Here is a 27,459-nt window from a genome sequence, read left to right as displayed (position 1 = left end):
TTATACTCCATGGAGTATATAGGCTCACCATAGGCCCCTTAACAAGAAATGAATCTGGCCTTCACATTTTACTGAGGCCTTTGATAAAGGTAAGGAAAAGTGCTGTATATGGGCTCTCAGGGCCTGTGTTTTCCCTCCCTTAGATCATCCCACTAAGCTTCCATCAGGCACATACCCAGGAGTAATGAAGAACAATGGTGGGGAAGGCATTCTTAGGAATACAGGACTTCTGCTTTATACTATAGCAGTTAGGTGACAAAAGGCCAAAAGTGCTCAGGACACACAAGACAAAGAACAGGGAAACACTTGAAAGAGTACTGCTAAATGACCCCCTAGTGAGCTGGGGCAAAATCCCAGTGATGTGGGTGTCCACCAAGGCTTCATGATTCGATGCCCTGCGCTGACAGTCCCCCTTCGGGAGTGGTAAGGCAGTCTTGTCCCACCTTGTGCAAGGGACCTGAAGTGAGGGGAAATGGCCAAACCAGTGAAGCAGCCCAGTACCAGCCACCTTTTATTAGGTGTTACATTACAATATGAAAGGATTCAGAGGTGCTGGGCAAAGGTCATGGTCAGGAATGTGGAGTCCACACTGGGCCCTCTTCAGTGGTACTTGCGTCGTCGCTCATGCTCTGAAGTTAGAAAGTCAAAAGTAAATTTCTTCAAAGGTACAGGGAAAGCACAAAACGAGAGGGGAAGCATCGAGCTAAAATCATAAAGCCATCCTGAGAATTCCTTTCAGAAAATAACCTAGAACCTGCCTGTCAGGGTCTCGGAACTGCTGACCTGAGGACATGAAGGCATCTCAGGTGCTCATCTGCTCCCTGGCCAGCCTCTTCCTTCCCAGAAGAACACCCACTCAGATAATGGCCCCCAAGAACCTGTCCAGTCCTTTGGAGCCAGCATCACCCCAGATGCCACAGACGGGGCTGGACACTATCAGAAACAGCCATGAAACCCAGTCACCAATGACACTTTCTGGCATCTCCCACTGGACAAGCTCCTCTTGGATCTCAGAACCAGGAACAGCTACACTTCTCCAGAGCACTGCCCAAACAGATTGTACCACTCAACTTCCCTCTGCTTGGGCTGCTAGGAAAATGAAGCCAAATTTTCCATCAACCTTTGGCAGAGCCTGCAGTATCTTATAGAATGCTTCCCAAGTATTACCTTAACCCCAGCTTCATCTTATTCTTCTGTGTATTTTCTCTTTGCCACAATTTTCTCACTTAAAATCCTAAAAACTATATTCTGACAAGTCCCTCCAATTCTTCAGCTGTCAGTAGAATAATGGACTAAATCTGACAGTGAGCCAATGCTACCCTCTCATGGGAAACCCCACTGAAGGCAAGGTAACCAAAGAAAGACACTTACTTAGTTCCTTATAAGAACGGCAGTAGTTGAAAAACACATAAGCTGCCAGCACCATAGAAACCCCAGCAATGCCCCCTTTCTTCACATTGATGTACTTGTTGTAATACCTGTGGTAACCTGCAAACAGAAGAGAAGATCATTGCTTTGCTATGACTGCTTCATGCAGTGCAAAATCGAATCTGGCTTAATTCAGGGACCCAGTCCTGCTCTAGCTCTTTAAGCCACTGACCCTATGTAGATTCTCGGGTTCATAAAGGGAAAAACATAAATGCCCCCACGAGTCTTGGGTCCCCACAAGCCCATGAGAAGCTCCAGCTAGGCCCACCTTAATTCTGCCCCTACCCTTTGGCCCTCATCTTGTAGATTTGGTTTAGCCTGTCAGCCTTTGCTCCTACCTCACCCTCACCTCCAGCCTTGGGAAACCCTTACCCTAATTCTGACTGAGAATCCAATCCCCAGTAAGGGCCACTCAGGGAAGAAGGCTTTGTGCGTTTCTCTTTATTAGGTGCTCCCATCAATGAGGGGACAAACCATATCTGCCTTGTTGGGGCTCATGGCCTAGTAGATAGAAAAAGACTGAAATGATTATAGAAGGCCACGGTTTATAACAGTGAGGGACGCTGTGAAGAAGCACTGCAGAGAGCTGTGGGCATGAACAGGACACAGTCACCTCCATGGAGTCGGGGACTACTGTAACTATAGGGAAAAGGTAGAGTTCTAATCTGAGGGCAAAATTGAGGAAAGGCCTCAGGGCAGGAGGAAAGATGGCACATAAAAGAAAGCCACAGGGAAGTCAGTATTAGAAAGAAAAATACAGAGCGAAGCCCCTGAGAAGCTGGAGACCTTTCATAATGTGGGTCTTTAGTCTTGGAACATGACATGGGTTCCACAGGACTGATCTGACTGTGAGCCAGACTGATCTGAGCTGTGCACTTTAAAATGCACAGACATGAAGGATAGACCATTTCAAATATTCATCATGGAAGTTTTGCTTGGCAGGAAGATGAGCATTATACTTTAGACAGATGTCCACTATGCTTCACTCATTTTTTTCTTAAGTCTAATAATGTGAAAATGCTCATAGACATTTCTCTAAGATGAAGGCAATGGTACTGATATAAAGCAATAGAAAATGTTTTCTTGGCTGAAATATCTCAGAGCCTGTCTTTGACAGGACCAAACATGAAATTCAAAAGCTAACGACCTCTCCCTATCATCCACATAACTTACTGGTCTGAGACAAGGCCTTTACCACCCAAATTAATTCAGGAAAAAGAAATCTGAAGAACCAGAGATTTGCTTCTGTTTACACATATCCAAAAGGCTCTGACCTCTTTGAAATGCTCCAGCAATGCCTTTAGGGGTGAAATCCCGCATCATTATCCAGCTTGGCAGCTCCCCTAATTTGACTTCCATCAGTCTCTTCTCCTTCAGTGGCACTGATTAGGAAAAGCAAAAATACATACTGAAAAATCTCCAAATAATACAAATAGCATCCTTTTATGTCACTCATTTCAACCATTCAATAAAGGGATATTTGATAACATTACTACATAGAGGCTGGACATAAATAATAGGAATAAATATGTCACACCAAATTCACTATTTTAAGCCAGAGTCCATATAATGGTAGAACTGCTGTAGTGACAGATTTATTAATAAACAGGATTTTGAATAACAGCTTGCTGGGAATAACTATGTAAAAAGAGAACTAAGGACCACGAGGAAGAAAGTAGAGGACAGAATAGAAAGATTACTGCAAAATTAATATTTACTTTACATATTTTAGCTCATTTAATCTTTGAAACAAGTAGTTGATGCCTTAATTTATAAGGTTGTGTGTGTGGGGGTGGGGTGGGGGGGTAACTCTGAGAAGTTGGCCAAAGTCACACAGCATGCAGGCAGTGGAGGCAGGATTCAACCTCAGGTCTGGTCCCCCTACTCCTGAAGCGAGTTTGATTTCTACTATAAGTATCCTACCTGGGACCACAGATGTCAAATGATAGTAAAAACCACTCCAAATGATACAACAGGCCCCAGATTATATTTCAATGAGTCTGAAGACGGGACAGAAAGGGTTTCTAGTTGAGGCTGTACTATACTCATCTCTGGGCTTAAGAGTAAAATAGAAAGGGGACTTGGGGGGGGGTGGAGCTGCAAGTGTTCAGATGCAGATTTCCCTTCCCCATGCTCCTCCAGAGGTCAACTTTATTATTTTTTTTATTTTTTTCTGCAAGGGGACAAGGACAGTGGGTTACACCTGTCATCCCAGTGGGGTTACCTACAGCCCCTTCTCTACCCAGTGCCCTGGCTGGGACGATCATTTGCAGAGTTATCAGCCCACTGAGGGGATCCACATTGGGCCCCGACTCCCAACTCTTGGACAGGGAAATGCAGGGAGCGAACCTCTAGCAGCCCACCCGGCCCAAACTGACCAAGCCCCTCCTGCTCCTGAAAGTGCTCTGCTTGTCTCAGGGTCCTTGGAGTGTGGGCGCTCATGTGCGAGGTGGCTCCGACTGCCCACCCAGGGCCACAGGGAGCTCACACCAGCATATGGTTCTTAGCTGAGGATTTGCACACCTGCCCAAGGACTGTTGCTAAGAAGCTCCCAGCCCAGCCCTGTGAACAAATTTCCAGGCAGGATACCCTGTGCCGGTCAGTCCCACCCACCTCACTCAGCCCCCAGAACAGCCTCATCATCCAGAGGAAAAGGAAAAGCAAAGTGCTTAGGATCTCACCCGAGGTCCCCAACTGTAAGCCGGGACACAGGTCAGACTGCTGCACACACGGAACAAATGCATGCCGGCCGGGCGCGCTAGGACTGTCGGGCTATAAACTATTCTTAGTGCCCACTGTTCTGAGCACTGAGTGTAGAAATAGCCACTTCCTCTGTGCCCCGATGTCTGTGGTGCCAGCAGATCCAGCACCTGCAGGGCAGCCAGAGATCAACTCTAAAAAGCTGCCTTCAGAGCAAGGAGTCAAGGACTAAATCATTCCAAAGTTTCTTTTCCATTTTGGGGATCCAAGGAAAGACGAATGCTCCCTGAAGACCAGCCTCAAGAGTCCACTGAGGGAATCCCACAGGCTTCCTAACACCTCCCAACCCTTAACAAGGGCAAGGGCTGTCAGGCCATAAAGAGAAATACAAGGCTTAGCGGCAGCTTCAGATCTTCTACAGGTCGTCTGGAGAACTGGACCCTGGCATTGATGGATCAGACTGAGGCTTGTCACAATAGACCAGTGATAGATGGAGGCATAAGCCTGTGACTTGCATACATGGTTTAAGGGTTGCGGTTTAGGCTACCTGTCCCAAACAAACTGCCCCAACCTTCCACCTAGATTCATCCAACAAATATGGAACACCTACCATATGCCAGGTAGCACACCAAGCACTGTGAATACAGTAAATACAGTACTGACTGCAGACGAGAGACTTGCTCTCAGGAGCCAACACTCTATGGAGTAAGACAACCATCTCATATACACCCATCTTCCTGGGCTCACCATACAAAACCGTTTCTGTTTCTCATATGCAACAATTATTTTCACTGATGCCTTTGCACTTGCAGTGCCCCTGGTTCATTATACAGCTATCTCAACTTAAAATCATCTCCTAAAAGGCCTCTTCCCTGCCCTCTTTATCTCAAATGCCAGCACTTTCTTTCTATATAATCAGTGAGCTAATTTCCTCATCTGTAATGGTTTATTACAAGGATTAAATGAAAATCTGTATAAAAGCATTTGGAACAGTGCTCAGAATTGTAAACTGTTATTATTACTATTAAAATCTCATTAAGGTTTACATGAAACATTTTTTTAAAAGAATAAGGGTTGCCCTAACTGGTTTGGCTCAGTGGATGGAGCGTCAACCTGCGGACTGAAGGGTCCCAGGTTCGATTCCGGTCAAGGGCATGTACCTTGGGGCACATCCCCAGTAGCGGGTGTGCAGGAGGCAGCTGATTGATATTTCTCTCTCATCGATGTTTCTATCTCTCCCTCTCCCTTCCTCTCTGAAATCAATAAAAATATATATATTTTTTAAAAGAATCAAATACATATGTTTTAGAAACAATATATAAGAAGAAATTCAGCCATAACCGGTTTGGCTCAGTGGATGGAGCGTCAGCCTGCAGACTGAAGGGTCCCAGGTTCGATTCCGGTCAAGGGCATGTACCTTGGTTGCGGGCACATCCCCAGTAGGGGGTGTGCAGGAGGCAGCTGATTGATGTTTCTCTCTCATCGATGTTTCTAACTCTCTATCCCTCTCCCTTCCTTTCTATAAAAAATCAATAAAATATATTTTTTTAAAAAAAGAATAAGGGTAGAGGGAAATGCACATACAGTAAACCAAACTTTAGGATATTTTAATGACACAGGGTTTCAGAGATTAATCTCACTGTTTAGTTTTTTTTTTACAAACAGAAAGCTGTGATTAGTTTAATTTTTGTAATGTCAGATGGTCTCAAATGAATGTTAAGATATGTTCCAAATCTCTGTTGGAGAGTTCAGTGTCACAGATATTAAACTCAACACCAAACAATGTTCTCCAAAAATGACCTATACCACCCTAACCGGTTTGGCTCAGTGGGTAGAGCGTCGGCCTGCGGACTGAAGGGTCCCAGGTTCGATTCCGGGCAAGGGCATGTACCTTGGTTGCGGGCACATCCTCAATGGGGAGTGTGCAGGAGGCAGTTGGTCGATGTTTCTCTCTCTCTGTCCCTCTCCCTTCCTCTCTGTGAAAAATCAATAAAATAAAATTTTAAAAAATGACCTATACCTTTCCCTGTCACCCTGATTGTGCTATTTTTAGGAAAGTTTAATAAGTACACATCTTATATTCCAGGTTTATCTTTACTTGAATAGGTAGGCTTTTAGTCCAAGGAATACTATATCACATTTCTTCTTGAATAAGAACACAGTAATACCTTTACTACACTCTCAAAGCCTTCATGCATGCAGCAAGGAGTACAAACATCATTCTAAAACTAACTCGGGCTTTAAATACGGCGTTGTGGTGGGGAGTGGTGATGAAGGTACAGATGGAACTAGAATAGCACAATGTTGCTAATAGCTGACACAGGATATGAATACAAAGTGCTCCTTACATTATTCTGTTCCCTTTTTATTTTAAATCTTCCATAATAAAAGTTAAAAAGTGCTTTCAAAAATAGAACTATGTTGGGGAAATATGCAAAAGAATAACTATTTTAAATCAAAATGTTTTTGACAAGTATAAGGCGGATGGCTCAAAAAAAAAAAAAAAAAAAAGGCCACTTTTGGGCCCACTGCAGCTATCTTTTTCATATTCACACAAACTATGAAAACACATTCTGCATTCTCAGGACCATATTCAGAAATTGGCATGGTGCCTTGGCACATTAGAAAATCCAACAATTTCAACTTACTTTCTACATATTTATATCTGTAATATGAAGACAAGAGCATTTCCTTAACCAAAATTAAGAAATGTAGAAGCACAGGGAAAAAAAATACATTCATTTTTTTAATATATTTTTATTGATTTCAGAGAGGAAGGGAGGAGAAATAGAAATATCAATGATGAGAATTATTGATCAGCTGCCTCCTGCACGCCCCCTACTGGAGATCAAGCCTACAACCTGGAATCGAACCTGGGACCCTTCAATCCGCTGGCTGTCACTCCATCCACTGAGCCAAACCAGGTAGGGCAAAATTACATTAATTTTAAGAACAAGTACAACACCATCACAAAACTCCAAGAGGCAATCAGATTCATTAGAGATAAGTATACACTTATTCCAAGAATTTCTTTTTTAGCCCTAGCTCGTTTGGCTCAGTGGATAGAGCATCAGCCACCAGACTGAAGAGTCCCGGGTTCGATTCCAGTCAAGGGTATGTACCTTGGTTGCAGGTACATGGATGTTTCTTTCTGTCTCTCCCTCTTCCTTCCACTCTCTCTAAAAAATCAATGGAAAAATATCCTCAGGTGAAGGAAAAAGAATTTCTTTTATTTTTATTATTTTTTTCTTAATCCCTGAAAAATTTTTTTATTGATTTCAAAGAGGAAGGGAGAGGGAGAGAGAGACAGAAACATCAATGATGAGAATCATCTGGGGATCAAGCCCACAACCTGGGCATGTGCCCTTGACTGGAATTGAACCTGGGACCCTTCAGTCCGTAGGTCGACACTCTATCCACTGAGCAAAACCGGCCAGGGCAGAATTTCTCTTTTAGCAGAAGACAAAGGCCTCAGTCCTTGGCAGCCATATTGGAACTCTCCCTCAACACTGCTGTGCAGTGCTATACATCCCTCTGCAGCCGCTGGTTCACACCAGTAGAGTGTGGTGATTACAGAGCAGGCTCTAGAATTCAGTATTCTGAGTTTTGTGCCACTTTGTAGCTTGAGCAAGTTACTGCCCTCTCTGTGCCTGTTTCCTCCTTTGTAAAATAAAGGATAAGAATAGTGCCCACCTTGGTGCTTGGCCTAGATACTGTGTAAATGGGAATTATTATTATTTGTCTTTCTGTCTATGAGCTATCTGAAGGTGGGAGCATCCACACACAGTTCCTGGTCATGACAGACTTTCAGTGAAGACTGTGTAAGGACCACAAGTATGGCCTGCTTTTATGACTTCATCAAGCATATTGTTCATTTATATGAAGAGGCATGGAAATGCCAAGTGTCCTCTAGGTACTAAATCCAAACCAGAGGTTTGCCAGAGAGTAAAGAGTTTAGGCTTTGCAGGCCACACAAGGACTCTGTAACACACTTTTCTTCTAAACATAAAAACCATTTTTAGCTCACAGACAAAAACAGACCTCAGGAAATCCAGCCTATTGGCCATAGTTTGCCAAGCCCTGTTCTCATCTATTGTTATTCATTCATATTTTTATCACTTTATTTGCTAATGGCTTTATGCTCTGGCAACAGATATCATCTACAAGATCATCATTATTTAAGAGGCTTTGGACTCCAATTCTTTTCCCTAGGGTGATGCTGAATGGGCCAGATGTGACAGGACCAAGCCCAAAAGTCAGAGTTTAAGCTGGGGTGAGCATCACCCACCTGTGCACCAGGCAGTATTCCAAGTACCTTACATGTACTAAGTTGTTAAATCCTTAGTCCACAGTGCTATTCAGGTCAACCCTCCGCTTAAATAAGATGCCAAGTCTCAATGCTTCCTTTTCACATGTTGTCTTATTTAAATCAAAACCACAACAAAACCACCTATGGATAAATAGTCTCGTGCCCGTTTTCACAGATGGCAAAAACAGCATCATTCATCTTTTCTGATCCCCTCTTCATTTCTCCAGGCTGAGATTAAGAATACAGAAACTGGCCCTAGCTGGTTTGGCTCAGTGGATAGAGCATCAGCCTGGGGACTGAAGAGTCCCGGGTTCGATTCCAGTCAAGGGCATATGCTGGGGTTGTGGGCTTGACCCCCCAGTAGGGTGCATGCAGGAGGCAGCCGATCAATGATTCTCTCTCATCATTGATGTTTCTCTCTCTCTCACTCTCCCTTCCTGACATCAACAAAAATATATATTTTTTAAAAAGAATACAGAAACTGGGGTAAGACACACATAGGTAATCAAAACTCTGCCTATGTCATGCTGTGATCTCGGGCAGGCCACACCACATGGGATCAACATTCCTGGCAGTGACTTCTTGAAAAGGCTAATGTGAGGATCAGGCTTATGCTTATACATGGTTACCCTACTATTTAAAAAAAAAAGTGTGCACAGTCCCATGAGTGTAGAGATTCATTCATATATGCCACCGAAAAGCCTGCCAGTCCTCAGATCATCCTTGTGGTTCAAGCTCAGTTTACCACGAGGCCCCCAACTCCTAGGTGTCAATCCCAGCTCAGTCCTCTCACTGGCTGTGACCTTGAGTAGCCACTTCACCTTCGCGAGCCTATTCAGTGCATAGTCAACATCTATGCGTCTAACCTTCCATTGTGTTAGGTACTGTCCTAGGCATTAAACTTCTGGAGCTTCATTTGAGTTTCACCTTTGGAAACAAGTATCTGCACACAGGGTTCCAGTGCAAAGCGCCTGGGTCGCGGCGGGGACGAGAGCAGCTATTCCTTAGCGAGGAGAGGAGAGGAGAGGTTAGGAGTCCCGAGGCGGCGCGTTCCCAAGCCCAGAGGCGCGTTGCCCGGCTGCCCTCGCCCTCCCTGCCACAGCCCGGAGGTGCGGCCGGAGAGCAGAGAAAGGTCGGGCAGCGCAGGACCCTTGCAAAGGGTCCGGTGCGCGCCGGGTGAGTCGCGGCGAAGGCCCGCAGCAAAGGCAGGCGCTCCGCAGCTCCCTCCCCGCCCAGGGCGTCTGTAAGCCCCGGACCGGCGCCAGCTCCCAACCTGACAGGCCCTCACCGACTCTCCGTGCTTACCGACTGACGCCATCTTGGAGTCCGGGGTGTCCGCTCTGCGGGGCCGCGCAAGGACTGCTGGGTAAGGCGCACGCGCCCCGGCGTGGGGTCGTGGAGCACAGAGGCTCACGGGAAGCAGGTCGGGACTGAGGCTTCGCTGGGGCTGCCCGCGCTCCGCGGAATGAAGGGCAAAGTCTCTGGAGAGCAGAGCGCCCAGGTCCCCTCCGTTGGGGGCGGAGTAGGGAGAGAAGGGCCCAGCCCAGCTCTCCATCCTGGGAGGGAATCGGAAAACGGGAAGCGGAAGGAAAAGAGTATCCTGGCTTTCTCTGTCACCTTGAGCCTATCGAGATCCTTCCTCCCAACTGGACTGGATGGGAGATGAGCTCCGGTTCTTAAAGGAATTCCCAGTCACCAGGAAAAGTGATCACCCAGGTTTAAATTACAAGTAGGTTTGATCCAAGAGTACCCCTATGGGTTCCGGCTCTGGGCTGGGTATGCAAGACCCTAGGGTCCACATGACCCTGTGTGCGTGTGTGCGTGCGTGCTTGTGTGTGTGTGTGTGTGTGTGTGTGTGTGTGTGTGTGTAAAGGCTACGTTCACCATTGCTGGTTAAGCAATTCTGACTTGGGTGTGATTCGATGCTCTGAATCTCAGTTTCCTTCGCTGTAAAATAGGGATGTAATGCTTGCTTGCTTGGCATCCTTGTGCTAGGAATTAAATGAAACACAATGTGTGTGAAAATGTGGTAGGCAGTTAGCCATGAGTAGAGAAAGGAGCATGGGCCAGGGACAGACGGTCACCAGGGTAGAAAGCCCCAGGTGACAATCTATTGCAGGGTGGGACCTTGCCCCCAGGGTGACTTTTCCTTCCCCTAGCTGCTAGCATATGGCTGGATATTCAGTTTGCACTTCCTGACCTTTCCTCCCTAGAGATAACATCTGTGCCTCAGTGTATTTTAGCTCCAGGCCCAGATAAGCAGCAAAACCAGCCATGGCTGACGTCAGGACTAGCTGCTTTGAAGAATGACTCCCTGGTGCCAGCCAATCAATCAGTAGCGACCACAACCCTGAAAAGACACACCTGGAAAACTGCTGAATATTCTATTGAGATCTTCCCCCTGGGACCTCCCCTAAAATATTTACCTTAAATTTCTTAGGGAGGACCCAGTGCTCTCTTCCTCCCAGAGCACACCAGTTGCCTTTCCCTTTCCTTTTCCCCACCCCCTCCCTGCCCCGGGCACATTACCATTACCTTACTCACTCCTAGGCTCCAAGGACCCTTCTTTTGCCTCCATAACTTATCTTCCTAAGTCCATTTCTTCTAGGAATTACTTTTTCTACCTCTTGATTTACCAAATAAATATCCTCTTACAGTTTGGGTCTTGTCTCTGAATTCTTTCTGAAAGATCAGTCAGGAGCCGAAAACTAGGTATTACAGGCTTTATTAGGAGAAAGACCTTCGGGGCTGTCTCGCAAGGGGAGAGCAGCAACCCGTGCAGAGGTGAGCACTCCTTTTGAGGGGAGGAATAAGAAGGAATGGGGGCTTAGGGTACTCGGTGCACGCTGATTGGTGGCTTAATGTATGGTCCATATAAGGTACATAGTTAGGCACTCAGGTACTTAGGAACAAGGGCTTTGTGGTTCTCAACCTTCCTAATGCCGTGACCCTTTAATACAGTTCCTCATGTTGTGGTGACTCCCAACCATAAAATTATTTTCGTTGCTACTTCATAACTGTAATTTTGCTACTGTTATGAATCGTAATGTAAATATCTGATATGCTATAAGTGTTTTCCGATGGTCGCGACCCACAGGTTGAGAACTGCTGGCTTAGGGTATTTGGCAGGTGCTGATTGGTGGCTTAATGTATAGTCCATATAAGGTACATGGTTAGGCACTCAGGTATTTCTGGGCTGCAGATTATGTTTGCTGTTACTCCGCCCACCAGTTGGGGGAAGGGAGGATCTATCACTTTCCTAGCCAATAAAAAATGAATAGCTATGTAAAGAAGCAGGAAAGTGTAATCCTAAACCAGGAAAATAATCAGTCATTAGGAACAGATCCAGAAATGACCCAAGTTATGCAATTAGGAGACAAGGACTTTAAAACAATTAATTGAATATGTTCAAGGATTTAAAACAAGCATGAACAGAAAAATACAAGGTAATAAAAAAAATTAATGGAGCTTCTGGAGATTAAAAAACCGCAACAGCCCGACCAGCATGGTCGACCTATGAACCAGGAGATCATGATTTGATTCCCAATCAGAGCACATGCCCGGGTTGCTGGCTCCATCCCGTGTGGGGCATGCAGGAGGCAGCCAATCAATGATTCTGTCTCATCACTGATGTTTCTCTCCACCTCTCCCTTCCTCTCTGAAATAAATAAAAAATTAAACACACACACACACAAAAGATCAGTAAGCTTAAACAGTAGCAATAGAAACTATAACTTATACTTACAATTATTGATCTCCTCCCCATCGTGGTCTTTATCTTACATGTAATGGGAGACTGAAAAATTCCTCTCTTTCCATTATAATGTCTTACTATAGCTCTTCAGCCCCTGCTCCATGTAACTTCAGATAGCAGTATAAAGCTTGATAGGGAAACTGTTCCTGAGTTTAAGGCCCCCCGAGTCTCCAATATGGTCACTTTTGCACAATATGATTATCAAATACTGGGGGGTTTTCTATCTGCAATCAGCAGCCCTCTTAGCCCAAATGAAACCCTAAATACTTTGAGTAACATTTACATTGGCCGGATCAGAGGCGCTGGGTGCCTGTGACTTGAGGCCGCGGCACAATTAGCCCAACCATAGAGTTGCGAAGCTTCCGCGTTTCCTAGAAGGTCCGCAGGCGCCGTTGCTCTACTCGCGGCGGGCGAGTGGGCGAGGGAGAGACACGGGAATTTCGGGTTAGCGCCCTCAGTTGGGGATTAATGGGGTCGCCGACCAGATCCCGGGGCGGGGCCGGAACCTCGCGAGGGGAGCCCAGCCCACGTGGTCGCTGCCAGTGGACACCTAGGACTTCGTGGAGCAGGCGCCAAGCAGGTTTGGGGAGAAAGAAGCGACAGTGATGGGAGGAGTGGGTGCCGCGGGGAAGTCACGGCAGCTCCGCCACGGAAGGTGCCAGGGCTCGCCCCCCCGCCCCTTTATGGGGAAGTCACGGGGCATTGACCCAGCGTCTTCCTGCAGACGCCAACCTTTGAGTATGTTCTGCGCAGGCACTTCTGTAGCGTTCAGGGAGAACTGAGTCTGGTGATGGATTGCCTGGTTGATACTATGGTTTGGTTTGGTTTTGTTATAGGGAAAACGAGATGTGATTGAGAGTTTAAGGGTTCACATTGTGAAGTGGCATTTTAGATTTCGAGTTCCAGATGTCCAGTGTCCGCAGTAGATCAGGAAAAGAGTGCGGTCCCTTCTCCAGCGCTGAGCCGTTCTCGAGACGTGGTTGGAGCGCCTTCCCACGGAAGAGGCGCCGCGTTTTTAGCGACGGGAACGGTGTGTGAGGGGCTCTCCTTAAAATGCACTTACGCTAAGAGCAAGGTTTACCGGTAGCCAGGAAAGCACAAGAAAGAGAAATCACCTGTATCGCATCACGTGTGTACTCCCTGGGTAACAATATTGAATTTGTGTTGAAAAAAAAAAAGCTAAAGTGAAGGCCACAGTTTGGGTATAGCCCGAGCCCACTCACCCATAGCTAGGGAACCCAAACTTAAACTGTCCTAATTGCCCCCAAAATGCTCACTCTGTCCTTAAATGAAAGGTAAACTTTCTTATGTTGGGTGACTTTGCATCTTCTTAGCCAATCAGCTACAAAGAAGTAAACTTGGCCCTGGCCGGAGTGGCTCAATGGTTAGAGCGTCAGGCCATGCAGATTCAATCCCCAGGGATGGTCGGGGTGGTACGTGAGAGGCAGCCAATCTCTGAGAGACATAGATGTGTCTCCCCTCTTTCCCTGACTCCTCCCCCGTACCTTCAACTCTCTTAAAAAAAATCAATGGAGCCCTGGCCAGTTTGGCTCAGTGGATAGGACGTCGGCCTATGGACTGAAGGGTGTCAGGTTCAATTCCGGCCAAGGGCACATACCTGGGTTGCGGCTCGATCTCCAGTAGGGGGCGTGCAGGAGGCAGCCCATCAATGATTCTCTCTCATCATTAATGTTTCTATCTCTCCCTCTCCCTTCCTCTCTAAAATCAATAAAGAAATATATATTTTTTTAAAATCAATGGAAAACAAGGTACTTCTTCATTCATGTCTAGGGGGGGAGAAAAATAATTTTCTCTCTACCCTTCTGAGTTAGCTGAAATCCTTGCAATAAAAGATTAAGAGAAACACAAGTTTATGAACATGTGAACCTCATGAATATATGGAGATATGCCCAGGGGAAAATGAGTAACTCCTGGATTGCCTGAATTCAGGCTTTTCCCATCTTAATAGGGGAAGGGGATGGAGAATGTACCTTTTAGAGGTTTTTTAGAAAGGTGAATGGGCTCTTAGAAGAATATATGGGAGGTCTGATAGTTTGTGTCAAAGTTTTCTAGTCTCCTCTCTGTGATAAGAGCCAGTCTTCCCTGGTTGATGAAACTCCCTGGGAGGGATTTATGACAGTTGAGTTCCTTTTGGAGGATCTGTCTTTAGGAAGATAAAGGGAGTTCATAGAAAGCCTGTCTTTCCATTTGCTGTTTTTTAAGTGCCTGCAGCTCAAAATAATCAACATTCCAAAGGAGCATACTTTGGGGTGGTGTATTCTGCTACCCCTCACATGCTTTATAAGCTGAGCAGCAACTGCTGAGAGCCCAGCTTCTCAACACCTTGAATTTTGAAATCTCCGCGTTTGTGGTTTGTTTCTTGCTGGATAAAATATCCATATGAAGTAAAGCTGAATTTCTTTTTGACAATGATTACTTCTTTGTGTATAACAGGTAGCCTGAAATCTGATAACTGCCCACTCCCATTGGTCTGTGTCCATTGGTCATGCTCATATGCATGGATACAAGTCCTTTGGCTGATCTCTTACCCCACCACCCCACCCTCCCCTGCCTTCCCTCTGAGGTTTGATGGTCTGTTTGATACTTCTGTGTCTCTGGATCTATTTTTGTTCATCAGTTTATGTTGTTCATTATATTCCACAAATGAGTGAGATCATGTGATATTTATCTTTCTCCGGCTTATTTCTCTTAGCATAATGCTCTCCAGGTCCATCCATGCTTTGCAGATGGTAAGCGTTTCTTTTTTACAGCAGCATAGTATTCCATTGTGTAGATGTACCACAGGTTTTTAATCCACTCATCTGCTGACAGAGTGCTATTTTTATAATGAGGTACTGCAGAACATATTCTAGGGAAAAGGGGAGGGCTGGGCCACAGGTTCTTTTGACTGTAGTTTTGAAAATGGATCTAGCTTCAGAAATTTAAAAAAAAAACTATTCTAGTGGCTTCTTTCATTTTATCACATATTCCAACATTAAATAGTGGCTTTGTGTTAGCTGAGGTTTATTGGCCCTGTTGGAATTCCCAGAGTTGCCTAGTGAAAGAGGTTCAAATGTGTACTGGCCTCACTCCTTACCTTTATTTTTTATTTTTTCTCTTTCAGCTTAGCCTGGTGGCCAGGATCCTGCCCCATCTTAGAAACCAGGCCATGGCAGCTGTGTTCCTGACAGCCCTATGGCAGGTGAGCTGGGTTCTCCTCCACTTCCTCAGTATAGTCCCTGTGACTATAGTGGGCGATGGCTTTAATGTGGCTTTAACTCTTTTGTTCAGGTTGAGCCATCTTTATCAATTTGGGGATTTTTCCTTCTTGGAAGGTAATGTAAAGACCTTAAACTTGAGTTCTTTATGTGTAAAATGGGATAATGGTAGTACCTACAGCAAAGAGTTGTGAGGATTAAATGAAGTAAGGTATGTGGAGTACTTTTCATAGTATCTAATTACCTTTTAAGCACTCTGTAAGTTTTAGCTATTGTAACCACAGTTGTTTATTGTTTTTGTTAGTGAGCATTATTGTGTACCTATTGTCTACTTTATGCTGGGAGATAAATTCTTACTTCAGAGTTTATAAGATGTTTGGAAAGGTAGATAGGTAAATTCTTATAATACAGGGGTAAGTTCTCGTCTAACGGATATAATGGAAGCTTGATTATTGAATTTGTAACATTATGGCTGGTGATGATAAGAAATTGAGTTTAAAAGTAAGGGACAAGTTGGAAAGCGATTGTAATAATTTTAAAGTGCAGTCTTGAACAGGAGGGAGGGAATTCAGGTGGTAGCAGATGGTCCATATTGCTCCAGCATCTCTGCATCTCCTGAGGGATCTTGAAACTCCGCCTGCCTTCTCAGCTTTATCTCCAGCCTTCCCCCACAGCCAGAGGATCTGCACACTGGAATGCACAGTGCTCTTCCATTCCTCCATTCTTTTGTATTTCCTGTTCTTGCTGTCCACAGGCAAACTCACTTATTCATATTTTAAGACTCAACTCAAAAATCATCTTCTCTGTGAAAACCTCTCTGACTTCCTACATTAACTACATAACTTTTGCCTGTGTTCTCAAGTAGGGCACTCGTGGGCAGGGTGCAGGGGAGGGTTGTGGAGAGATTGCAGGTGAGTGTGTAGAGTTTTCTTTACAGAAGTTGGTCCAATGAGGGAATGAGAGTGGAAACCAGAGGGGAAGCAAGGCACAAGGCAGATCTTTTTAAGAATAGGAGATAGTTTAGCATTTTTGCTGGCTAAGGGAAAGGAGTTAAGAGAGAAGTGAGTGTTTAGGAAAGAACACGCCTGTGTTTCTCTACTTTCATGCTTTTCACTTCTGACACCAGATGTGGGGTTATTCTACTCATCAAGCAGTTACGACACCAGCTAAGTGCCCTGCAATGTAACTCAATTCTGACAGCCTATTTGGACTTAGCATAGGGCCCTACAGGTTAAGGCCTCAGTCCAGCAAGACTGCCCCTTAGTTCAGACACCAATCACAGTCCAGTTTGTCACCTATGCTTCTGAATGACTAGCTATAAATTGGAGGTTCCCATGACCCCTTCCTCAGATGCCATTAATATGCTGCAGTGGCTCAAAGACTCAGGAAAACAGTTTACCTAGATTCCTGGTCTATTATAAAAGGATATAACTCAGGAACAGTCAGATGGAAGAGAGTATAGGGCAAGGTATGTGGGAAGAGGTGAAGAGCTTCCATACTGTGTCCAGGCATACCACACTCCCAGCATCTCCGGGACTTCACTAACCCATATTGGGTTTTCAATGGAGGCTCATTACATAGGTTTGATTGATTAATTAATTGGCCTTTGATCATAGGTTAACCTTCAGCTCCTCTCCCCTTCTCTTAGTTGGGGGGGCGGAAGGGGTCTGAAAGTTCTAACCCTCTAATCCTGTGGTTGTGCTGCCATTTTTAGGGACTTTCTAAAGTTCATCTCATTAACATAAACTCAGGTGTGGTGGAAGAAAGTTATTATGAGTAACAAGACATGCCTTTTACCTTTATGGCTCTGGACCTATCTGAGAAACCGAGGACAAAAGGCCAAATATTAAAAGATGCTCATTTGGTGTTATTCCTTTAGGAAATTCCAGGGGTTTTAGGAACTCTGTGTGAGAAACAGGGAAGAAGAAATAAATAAATATATATATATATATATATTTTACTGTAAATCACAATATCACAAGGGGAAAGAGAGGAAAGAGAAAGAAAAGGAAGACTCATCATTGGATTCAGACCCTGGCAGAGACAGGAGAGAATGGAATCAATGCAGAGGAGGAGAGATTACTAGAAGGACAACCTCTTCCTCTGAGGAAGAAGAGGAATGAGTAAAAACATAGGTAATGTCTAGGGGAGGCGGTGGGGAATACGAGAGGCGTTAAAGAGCATGTGCCCCAAGGGCTGTTTTCTGGGACATAACTGGCAGTGCATTCTGAAAGGGAAGGGGACCTCCCTCTCCTCACAGCCCCCTCTAATTACCTCCCAGGGGTGTTGACCACTGGATCATTCCCATGTTGGTTTCTCCATCTTCCTCCACTGGATCGTTCACTTCCTGAAGCAGGGACCAGGGCTGCTATAGGGTTGTACAGTTGTGCACTTAGCACTCGAGGGGGCCCCATCACACCACTTTTATTATAATAGAGTTGAGCAGTTCACAGCCTGAGTTGTAACCTTATATTTATTACTGACCGATAGCATGAAGGTTAACAACTTATTGGTGCTCAGTAAACGTTTCTTAAAGGAACAGGAGTGATAAATTGTAGAGTACCACTGTGGGGAATATAAGAGCAAGAGTTTTTGAGAATCTTTAAGGGCTCAACTGTAACACCAAATGTACGGAGATAACTCATGGGAGATTAAACCATCTCATCCCCTGGCACCTAATAACCTTCATGTAGATATAGAGAATGCAGATAGCTGAGTTAGTCAGGTTTAGGAGGCAATAAAAGGAGAGACATTTAGGATGGTGGTGAGAGAGAGCCTGAGGAAGTCAGGGTCAGTGGGGAGGAAAGAAAGACCATGGAATTTGGGAGATTGTGGTGTCTGAATCCAGAGGAGAGGTGTGAGAAGCTTCTCAGGATGGGGTGGGTATTCTCTGTTACTGAGCACCTTTGTTCTGCACAAATACCCCCTGAACCCACACCATCAATGTCTTATAAGAGAAAGGAGTAACCAGGCCTCTGCTCCAAGAGCTCCAATAGCATATGAATGAGATGCCTTCTGTTCTTGGCCCATCTGAGGTGAACACACATTTGCAAATGGAAACTTCGACTGCGTACATTGTGCTGAACACCTGATCCCCCTGGGTATACTCTGTACTTTTCCTGACTTTGGTCTGTGCCCTGGGAGGCTGACCTTTATATTTATCATCAGTGGGCTCCCTTGCCCTCTGGCTTCTGGTTGGTTTTTGGCAATGGAATGGTGGGAGTCAGGGGACCAGAGGCTTGGAGGAAATTAATGTCAGATGCTTATTCCTACAGCTTCCTCCTTGTTGGGCTGCATTTCTCTAAGACCCTGGTTTCAGCCTTGTTTCCTCTCAACAACTTTCTATATTCTAATAACCCCTTCCCTGCTTTCTCCATCAGACTTAGTCGGTAATGGTTCCCTAGGAGAGCCAGCCCCTGCATGCTTCACAGGCCCTGTTGGAAGCCTGTCCATTCTTTTGTGACTAGTCTGCACACTAAGCTATCCTCACTGACCTCATTTGAGTGTGCTATCTCTTCCCTGTGCGAGCCCTGGCAGAAAAATCATTTGCAAAGGGTTGTGTGTATAGAGCAGGATTTGGGCAAGTTGACCTGGACCTGATAGTAAAGTTTTATTGGAACATAGTGATGCCCATTTGCTTTCCATGGCTTTCTTTTTTGCTACAGTAGCAGAGCTGAATAATTGCAGCAAAGACCAAAGGGCCTGAGAAGCCTAAAATATTTATCTGGCCCTCTAAAGAAAAAAGACATGTCTGGGAAGACTGAAGTGATCCCTGAATCTACTTACTAATTGAATGAACTTGGCCAAATCACTTTATCTAATCAAATTTGACTCATAGAATAATAGCAGCTCACAAAGTTATTGTCAGAATTGAAGCTATAATTAGTCACTGTGTTTTTAGGAGTTGCTGTCCTTTGAGGATGTGGCTATGTACTTCACCAGAGAAGAGTGGAACAAACTTGATTGGGCTCAAAAGGACCTCTACAGAGATGTGATGCTGGAGAATTACAGAAACATGATTTTGTTGGGTAATGACTTGGCTTACAGATTTGCCTTTGATTGTCTACACAAATTCTAAAATCAGAAAAAGCACTGAAAACCAGAAATGTTTTCATAACTCATTTGGCTACAAGATTCAACCTGGTCATCCAATGGCCGAACTTGACTTCACCCTACAAGTCAAGCTATTTATCATCCTTACTAGAGGCCTGGTACACGAAATTTGTGCACAGGTAGGGTTTCTAGGCATGGCCAGCGATCAGGGCCAATCTGTGGGGTGACTGGCGGGGCGATCAGGGGGGCCCCTGCTGGCACCTGCCTTGGCTGGGCTAGGGTCTGTGGGCTGGGGGCAGCTCCTGCGTTGAGTGCCTGCCCCCTGGTGGTCAGTGTGTGTAATAGCAACTGGTTGTTCTGCCGTTCGGTCGATTTGCATATTAGGCTTTTATTATATAGGATTTTTCCCATTTGACTTTTGTATCTATATGTTTAGCATCAGGAATATTAATGTGCTTGATTAAAGGTACAGTTCCAAACCCTGTTAGGTTTTGGGGTAGTATATAATAGAAAGTCACCCTTTCTAAATCTGGAAAAATTCTGAATCTTGAAACTCATCTGGCTTCAGATAAGGGATTGGGGATGAGGAAGTTTCCTTTTGTTTTAGAGTTCATTTCCCACCACCATTGACCTCTATATCTATAAGACTTCTTGGAGTTGAAAAGATTGTGGCTGATTGGATTCCCAAAGGTTAGCTTCTTACTCTCTTGAAATGTCTTATTTCTTTTCTCTGGAAATGATTCCTTCCTTGTTTGCAACATCACTCGTTGCCCAGGAAATGATTCTTAACTGACTTGACTTTATTTCTGAACCTTCACTGCTTCTTTCTTCCCAGGAGCCAGCCTTTCTCTTAAGCCAATGCAGAATGTCCTGCTGTGGAAGTTACCTGGATAAATAGTTTTCTTTCTGGGGATATATGCTTGACCCTCACACTGACACTCTTGACACAGTTTCTGTCATAGGATTATCTACCCACCTCTGGGGTTTTTTTATGATTCTTTTTCTTTAAAAAAAAATACAAGAGCATATTTGAATACATGGAAGGTATAGAAAAGCATGAAGGGAAGGAAAAAACATTCAGGGGTAATACTGTTAATATTTTGGAGTATTTACTTCCAGTATTTTTTCCCCCATGCTTTAAAAAAATGTAGCTGAGTGCCTTGGCCAGTGTGGCTCAGTTGGTTTGCCCTGGTCAGAGTACATGTGGGAGGTGACTGATTAATGTTTCTCTCTCTCTCTAAAATCAGTAAAAACATTTTTTTAAAATGTAGCTGAGCATATTCTTTGTATAATTCTGTAATCCCTTTAAAACTTAACATTATAGCATCAGAATTTTCCCTCTGCTATTAAAAACCCCCATAATATAGTAAATAATCTTAATGTAAATCTATTGTATGATCCTTAATATTTAATTATTTTCCCATTCAGGAATATTAAGCTTGGCTTTGTTTTAGTTGTTGATTCGCTTGTGTGTTTATCATTTTCTATATGATAAAGTGCCAATGGATATTCTGACTATAAATCTTTATATGAATTTCTGATTATTCCCAAGATAATACTGGTATTCCTAAGACTGGATGTTGAAGTTAGCAGGTATGGTACTTTTAAGTTTCTTAATATATATGTATTATTGAATGATATTTCAGTAATAGAGTAGAAAATAAAAAGTCCCAGTGCTCAGAAATAACTTGTCAACATTTTGTTTTACTTTTTCCTACTCTTTTCATATATATGTATACTTATGTACATATCCACGTATAGTTTTAAAACATTAAATTTGGATCATACTTTACATGAGTTTTGAATTATACTCTACATGAGTTTTGTATTCTGCTTTAAAAATGTACAGGGAGCACTTCCCTGTTTTAATATGTTTTAAAAAATTATTATTATTGAAAGTATTACATAGATCCCTTTTTCCCCCCATTGACCCTCAATAAATATTTTTTAAACATGGATTTTTAATATGTGCCTAATACTTTTCCCTTGATTATATTAATTGCTATACTTTAATTATTCCTCTATTAACATTTATTTCCAGTTCTACATTGTTGCAACTCTGCTGAAAATCTCTGGAACCTTAATTTTTCCTTTGGCTGTATTTCTTTTCTTTTTAATATTTTTTATTGATTTCAGAGAGGAAGGGAAAGGGAAAGAGAGAGATAGAAACATCAATGATGAGAGAGAATCATTGATAGGCTGCCTCCTGCATGCCTCCAACTGGGGACTGAGCCTGCAACCCAGGCGTGCGCCCTGACCAGGAATCGGACCCATGATCTCCTGGTTCATAGGTCAATGCTCAACCACTGAGCCATTTCTAAGAGTGAGTTTACCACATCCAAGGGGTGAATATCATTCAGGCTGTCAATAAAGATTGTCAGATTTTCACAAAGATTGTGCGGATTTCTATTCTCAGGAGCCCTTTTGATTATTGTCCTTATCTCCTTGCCACTGTAGACCCAAAGTGGTTAATCTGAGCTCTAGGGCATCTCTGTAACTCACTAACCATCACATCCATTTCCTTCCCATGAATAGGATTTCAGATTCCGAAACCTGAGGTGATCTGTCAGCTGGAACAGTGGGAAGACCCATGGATCCTGGATCTACCAAGAGCTGGGACTAGAAGGGCTTCCAGTAGTGCTTGCCCAGGTGGGTGAGAAGTCCCAGACAAGCAGAAACCATAAAGAGGAAGGGAATCACATTAATGAAGCTCCTTCTGTGTCCTTAATACTGAGCCAGGTGTTTAGCATACCTTCTCTCACTTCTTCATCCCTACTGCCCTCTGAAGGTAGTAGTAATACCATAAGCTCCATTTTCCAGAGGAAGAAACTAATAGATTAAGATATCTCTCACACAGACCATCAGCCTGTGGACTGAAGGGTCCTGGGTTTGATTCCCATCAAGGGCACAGGCCTGATCCCCAGTAGGGGGCGTGCAGGAGGCAGCCAATCAGTGATTCTCAATATTGATGTTTCTATCTCCCTCTCCCTTCCTCTCTGAATTCAATAAAAAATATATATGTATTTTAAAAAGATAATCTATCACACAGAAGATTGCTAATTGGGATTTGATTTCAAGTTTGCAAAGCGCATTCTCTTTTGCATTAAAGTACTTCACTGAAGCAGCTGGTCTGGTGTTTTCTGACAGCTCTTATGCCATATTAGCTATTGCTTTCTTCTACTCTCATTACTTATCCTTTCTCTTGTTCCCTTGCTTTCATTTTGCTTTTGGTGTTACTTGGTATTTCTTGATGTACCTACTTTTTCCTACTTACTATCTCCTGTTGCTGCTTCTACCCTTTTCCATGTCCCTCTACTCCAAGGTTTCTCAGTTGAAGCACTTCGACATTTGAGCTTGATAGTTCTTTGTTGAGGGGAGCTGTCCTGTGCATTGTAGGATATTCAGCAGCATTCTTGGCCTCCACCCACTAGATGCCAGTAGCACCACCCCAGTTGTGACAACCAAAATTATCTCCAGACATTGTCAAATGTCTCCTAGGATGTAAAACCACCCTGGTTGATTACCTCTGCTCTATTTTGTTGACTTTTGTACCTTCTTCTCTCTGGTTCCTTTTCTTTCTATCTTACACTTTTTTTCATTTTTAAGGAGTTCTTCCTCCCAGATATATTAAAAACATGTTTATCGTATAAGATACTCTCCCCCCCACATTTATGTGATACTACTGAGTACCTTTAGTAAGTTGCTTTTCAGTAATGATGAGGGGTTCACTTTGTTCTCACATTCTCTAACACACTTTTTAAAAAAATATATTTTATTGATTTTTTTACAGAGTGGAAGGGAGAGGGATAGAGAGTTAGAAACATCAATGAGAGAGAAACATCGATCAGCTGCCTCCTGCACACCCCCCACTGGGGATGTGCCCGCAACCAAGGTACATGCCCTTGACCGGAATCGAACCTGGGACCCTTCAGTCTGCAGGCAGACGCTCTATCCACTGAGCCAAACTGGTCAAGGCACTAACACACTTTTTAAAAAAATATATTCTTATTGATTTCAGACAGGAAGGGAGAGGAAGAGAGATGGATAAAAACATCAATGAGAGCCGAAACCGGTTTGGCTCAGTGGATGGAGCGTCGTCCTGCGGACTCCCCACAACCCTGGCACGTGCTGACTCGGAAGCAAACCGTGATCTCCTGGTTCAGAGGTCGACATTCAACCGCAGGAGGCAGCTGATCGATGTCATCGATGTTTCTAGCTCTCTCTATCTCTCTCCCTTCCTCTCTGTGGAAAATCAGACAGGAAGGGAGAGGAAGAGAGATGGATAAAAACATCAATGAGAGAGAATCATTGATTGGCTGCCTTCTGCATGCCCCCCACTGGGGATCAAACCCCACAACCCTGGCACGTGCTGACTCGGAAGCAAACCGTGATCTCCTGGTTCAGAGGTCGACATTCAACCACTGAGCCACACTGGCTGGGATAATAGCTTCTTGTACATTTTTTAGTTGGTTGGTTGATATCAAGAGCTCTTTCAGTTATAAAAGCTGAGAGTCCTATTAAAATCAGAATTTTGGCCTCTCTATTATGATGATGTAACTAAGCAAACATTTCTTAGCTTCATTTCAGTGTCTTATATTACAAACAGTTGGCTTCTTTTCCCTTTTTTCCTTCTGTGTGGACAGGTGATTTATATATTTTCTTTTTTTTAATATATTTTTATTGAATTCAGAGAGGAAGGGAGAGGGAGAGAGAGATAGAAACATCAATGATGAGAGAGAATCATTGATTGGCTGCCTCCTGCACATTCCCCACCGGGGGATCGAGCCTGAAACCCAGGCATGTGCCCTTGACTGGAATCCAACCTGGAACCTTTCAGTCTGCAGTCCGACGCTCTATCTACTGAACCAAACCAGCTATATATATATTTTTTAATTTTATTTTATTTTATTTTTGCTAGGTTCTGAAGCCAGATACCAGATGATAAAGCTAACTCCAAAGCAGAAAATTTCTGAAAATACAGAGTCATGTAAGATATCAATGGTAAAGCAGAAGATAGCCATGACGCCTTCAGAAAAGTTACTTAAATTTAACAAATTTGTGGACATTTACAGAGTTGTACTTCCTACTGTTGATAATGAATACAACAAGTACTTCCTTCAAAACCTTAACCTTTTTCAAGATCAGAATGGTCAAACAAGTAAGAAGCAGAGCAAATATAATGAGTATGGAAAACCCTTCAGTCAGAGATCATTGTTTTTGAGGCATAAGCAAATTCTGACAAATGCAAAATCTTATGAATGCAGTGAATGTGGAAGAGCCTTCAAACGGCAGGCAAATTTTGTTCGACATCAGAGATTTCACACTTCAGAGGATCCCTTTGAGTGTGACATATGTGGGCAAGCCTTCAAACAGAAGTCTGCTCTTACTGCCCATAAACAGTGTCACCCTCAAGAAAAGCCATATAAATGTCATGAATGTGGAAAATGTTTCCGTCAGATGGCGTATCTTGTTGAACATAAAAGGATCCATACCAAAGAAAAACCCTATAAATGTAGTGAATGTGAAAGAACATTTAGTCAGAATTCAACTCTAATTCGACATCAGGTAATCCACAGCGGAGAAAAACCCCATAAATGCCTTGAATGTGGAAAAGCCTTTGTTCGGAACTCAACCCTTAAGAGCCATCAACAAATTCACAGTAAACAGAACGCTCACAAATGCAGTGAATGTGGAGAATCCTTTGGTCGGAATATAGATCTCATTCAGCATCAAAGGACCCATACTAAGGGGAAATTATTTGAATGTAGAGAATGTGGAAAAACTTTTAGTTTTAAGTCAAATCTTCGTCGACACAAGGTCATTCATAATGGAGAGAGACCCTATAGATGCGACAAATGCGGGAAATCTTTCAGTTGGCGCACAAGCTTTATTAAGCATCAGAGTACTCACAGAGAGCAGGTATCTATGTGACTAATGAGAAAAGCTATAATTTAAAGACCAGTACTTGTCACTATTGCAAGTATATGTAATTAGATCGTTTTACAAAAATTAATAAACAAGAGCCGAAGTCCGTCTTTCTGTGGGGGCCCTCATTTTGTAGGTAACCTTGCTGTAGTCCAGAATTACTTAATAGAAAAAGTGATAGGCTGTTGTATCCAGTTTCCCTTGAGTCCCTATACCTTTGTTCCCCCCAAGTCAAGGCATAAGGGAGGCTTGGTAGCTTTGCTCTGTGGTCCCCCAGGCTGGAGATCATTTAATATATTGTGAATGATTTAAGAAGGCCTTTCTTGGTTTTACACAGAATAATGACTTGATATTGATAGGCTGTTTAAAAGTAAGTGCCACTTGTAGCTAGTGAGGTATTAAGAATAAAAATTTTTAATAAAATTTAGTGTTCTACTGTAGTGATTTTCAACATTTTTCATCTCATGGCACACATAAACTATTTACTAAAACTCTGCGGCACATCAAAAAATATATTTTTTGGCCGATTTGCCCAAAAAAGTAGGTAAGATTTTGATTCATTCACACCGGAAAGCTACTATTGTGTTTCTGTTGTCATTTTTTTTTTAAAATATATTTTATTGATTTTTTACAGAGAGGAAGGGAGAGAGATAGAGAGCTAGAAACATCGATGAGAGAGAAACATCGATCAGCTGCCTCCTGCACACCCCCCACTGTGGATGTGCCCGCAACCCAGGTACATGCCCTTGCCCGGAATTGAACCTGGGACCCTTGAGTCCCAGGCCGACGCTCTATCCACTGAGCCAAACCGGTTTCGGTTGTCATTTTTTTTATTTGACAATCTAAGGGAAAAGAGGTTAGCACCCCTGACTAAATGGTCAGGTATTGCATATTTTAAAAATTCTTCCCTCATAGCAGTGTGCTGGTTGAAAGTACTACATTCTATGAAGAGTTCTAAGTCAGTGCTTACAGCAGATGCTGTTGGTGCCCTGCCCCTGCCCCTTTGGCCTTAGCCTCTCTGTGTTTCATTTGCCTTGCACTATCTTCATCTGTTGGTCTGCAGGCTTTTTCTAAAATCATGAAAGGCCACTGCTCTGTATATCCTGGGAGCAGGCTTTACCCAGTGCTTGATGGGAATTTGATATAAACCAGATCTCCCTCCCCTTGGGAGGAGCACATAGGTTATCTGAAGCATCTGTTGTACACTGTTTTCAGATTTTCCCATGGTATTATACACATTCACTTACAATGGCAGCTGTCTTTTCCCTTATCTGTCCCTTCACTCCCCTACCAGTGTTTCAGCACCTCTCCCACAAGTAAATGGCTTGTACTAAAAAAGTGTCAAATATAATCTTTGAGGAGCCATATCCTTTCATTCCCACAGTTATTCCAAGCATATTTTTTGTAAAATAAAAATGGTTTATCAATTCCAAATTGTATAAAACACATGGGAGAAACCTAGCCAATCAACACAACTGTTGCCACATGGAAAGTTACTTGTATCAAACTTCAAGTTTAAGAATGTACAAATGTTCCTTTTATCATGTCTATAGTAATTACCTATGCTTTTCCATTTAAGTGTTTTTAAAACTCTACATATCCCCATTATTTTTTCTTTCCCATTTCCCAGTACAATAACGGGAGGAAGAGGATCCCTCACATCCACAAGTTTCTAACTGGAAAGAAGGGGCAGTAGAAAACTGCTTAGAGAGTTGTTTTAACCATTCCCTGTCAGGGCACGTGCTCGGGTTGTGGCTCAACCCCCAGTAGGCGGCGTGCAGGAGGCAGCAGATTGATGATTTTCATCACTGATGTTTCTCTTTCTCCCTTTCTCTTAAATCAATAAAAACGTATTTGAAAAAAGCAAATGATCTGAAACAAATCTGGCATGTTAAGAATGGATAAATCTGTGTGGTACATATGTGAATGTTCTTTAAAACCAGGCTATTTGTATGTTAGCAATATCTCATAATAAACTATTGTATCCAGTTATTGGATACAATTATTTCACAATAAATAATATAATGCAAAAGTATATGAAGATATGTGACAGTAAATAATTATAAAAAGAA

The 27,459-nt window shown here is 43.4% G+C and overlaps 3 protein-coding genes and 1 non-coding gene across 12 annotated transcripts in view; 1 reads left to right on the top strand and 3 right to left on the bottom strand.

Annotated features, from left to right (window-relative positions):
* Nucleotides 1–498: 498 nt before the first annotated feature.
* Nucleotides 499–9,876, bottom strand: ATP5MF (ATP synthase membrane subunit f). Its single transcript, XM_006081060.3, has 4 exons — nt 9,743–9,876; nt 2,703–2,810; nt 1,372–1,488; nt 499–629 (listed from the first exon to the last, which is right to left on the bottom strand). The coding sequence occupies exons 1-4, from the start codon at nt 9,753–9,755 to the stop codon at nt 601–603; spliced, it is 267 nt and encodes an 88-aa protein (XP_006081122.2). The 5' UTR covers nt 9,756–9,876; the 3' UTR covers nt 499–600.
* Nucleotides 4,191–4,310, bottom strand: LOC111825589. Its single transcript, XR_002828781.1, has one exon. It is a non-coding gene; the product is annotated as a small nucleolar RNA SNORA43 (small nucleolar RNA).
* ZNF394 (zinc finger protein 394) overlaps nt 9,810–27,459 on the bottom strand; it is a 31,011-nt gene continuing 13,361 nt past the window's right edge. The window contains exon 3 of the mRNA XM_023760694.1: nt 9,810–9,993. Coding sequence (XP_023616462.1) covers nt 9,848–9,993 — 146 coding nt within the window. The 3' untranslated portion in view covers nt 9,810–9,847. The remainder of the gene's footprint in view (nt 9,994–27,459) is intronic.
* Nucleotides 9,987–27,337, top strand: ZNF789 (zinc finger protein 789). 9 transcript variants are annotated; one of them, XM_023761367.1, is made up of 6 exons: nt 9,987–10,166; nt 15,316–15,393; nt 19,311–19,437; nt 21,998–22,111; nt 24,381–25,381; nt 27,018–27,151. In XM_023761367.1, the coding sequence occupies exons 2-6, from the start codon at nt 15,361–15,363 to the stop codon at nt 27,081–27,083; spliced, it is 1,341 nt and encodes a 446-aa protein (XP_023617135.1). In that variant the 5' UTR covers nt 9,987–10,166; nt 15,316–15,360; the 3' UTR covers nt 27,084–27,151. The 9 variants fall into 9 exon arrangements, 8 of the variants coding, with proteins under 8 accessions (XP_023617135.1, XP_023617087.1, XP_023617191.1 ...); XM_023761319.1 differs by lacking the exon at nt 9,987–10,166 and adding an exon at nt 12,506–12,771 and having other exon boundaries at nt 27,018–27,337; XM_023761423.1 differs by lacking the exons at nt 9,987–10,166; nt 19,311–19,437 and adding exons at nt 12,510–12,771; nt 21,015–21,055 and having other exon boundaries at nt 27,018–27,335.

This window comes from Myotis lucifugus, unplaced genomic scaffold, assembly GCF_000147115.1.
Source record: "Myotis lucifugus unplaced genomic scaffold, Myoluc2.0 scaffold_0, whole genome shotgun sequence".
Classification (NCBI taxonomy): domain Eukaryota; kingdom Metazoa; phylum Chordata; class Mammalia; order Chiroptera; family Vespertilionidae; genus Myotis; species Myotis lucifugus.
Note: the sequence above shows the minus strand (reverse complement) of the source record. Positions and strands in the feature narration are given on the sequence as shown.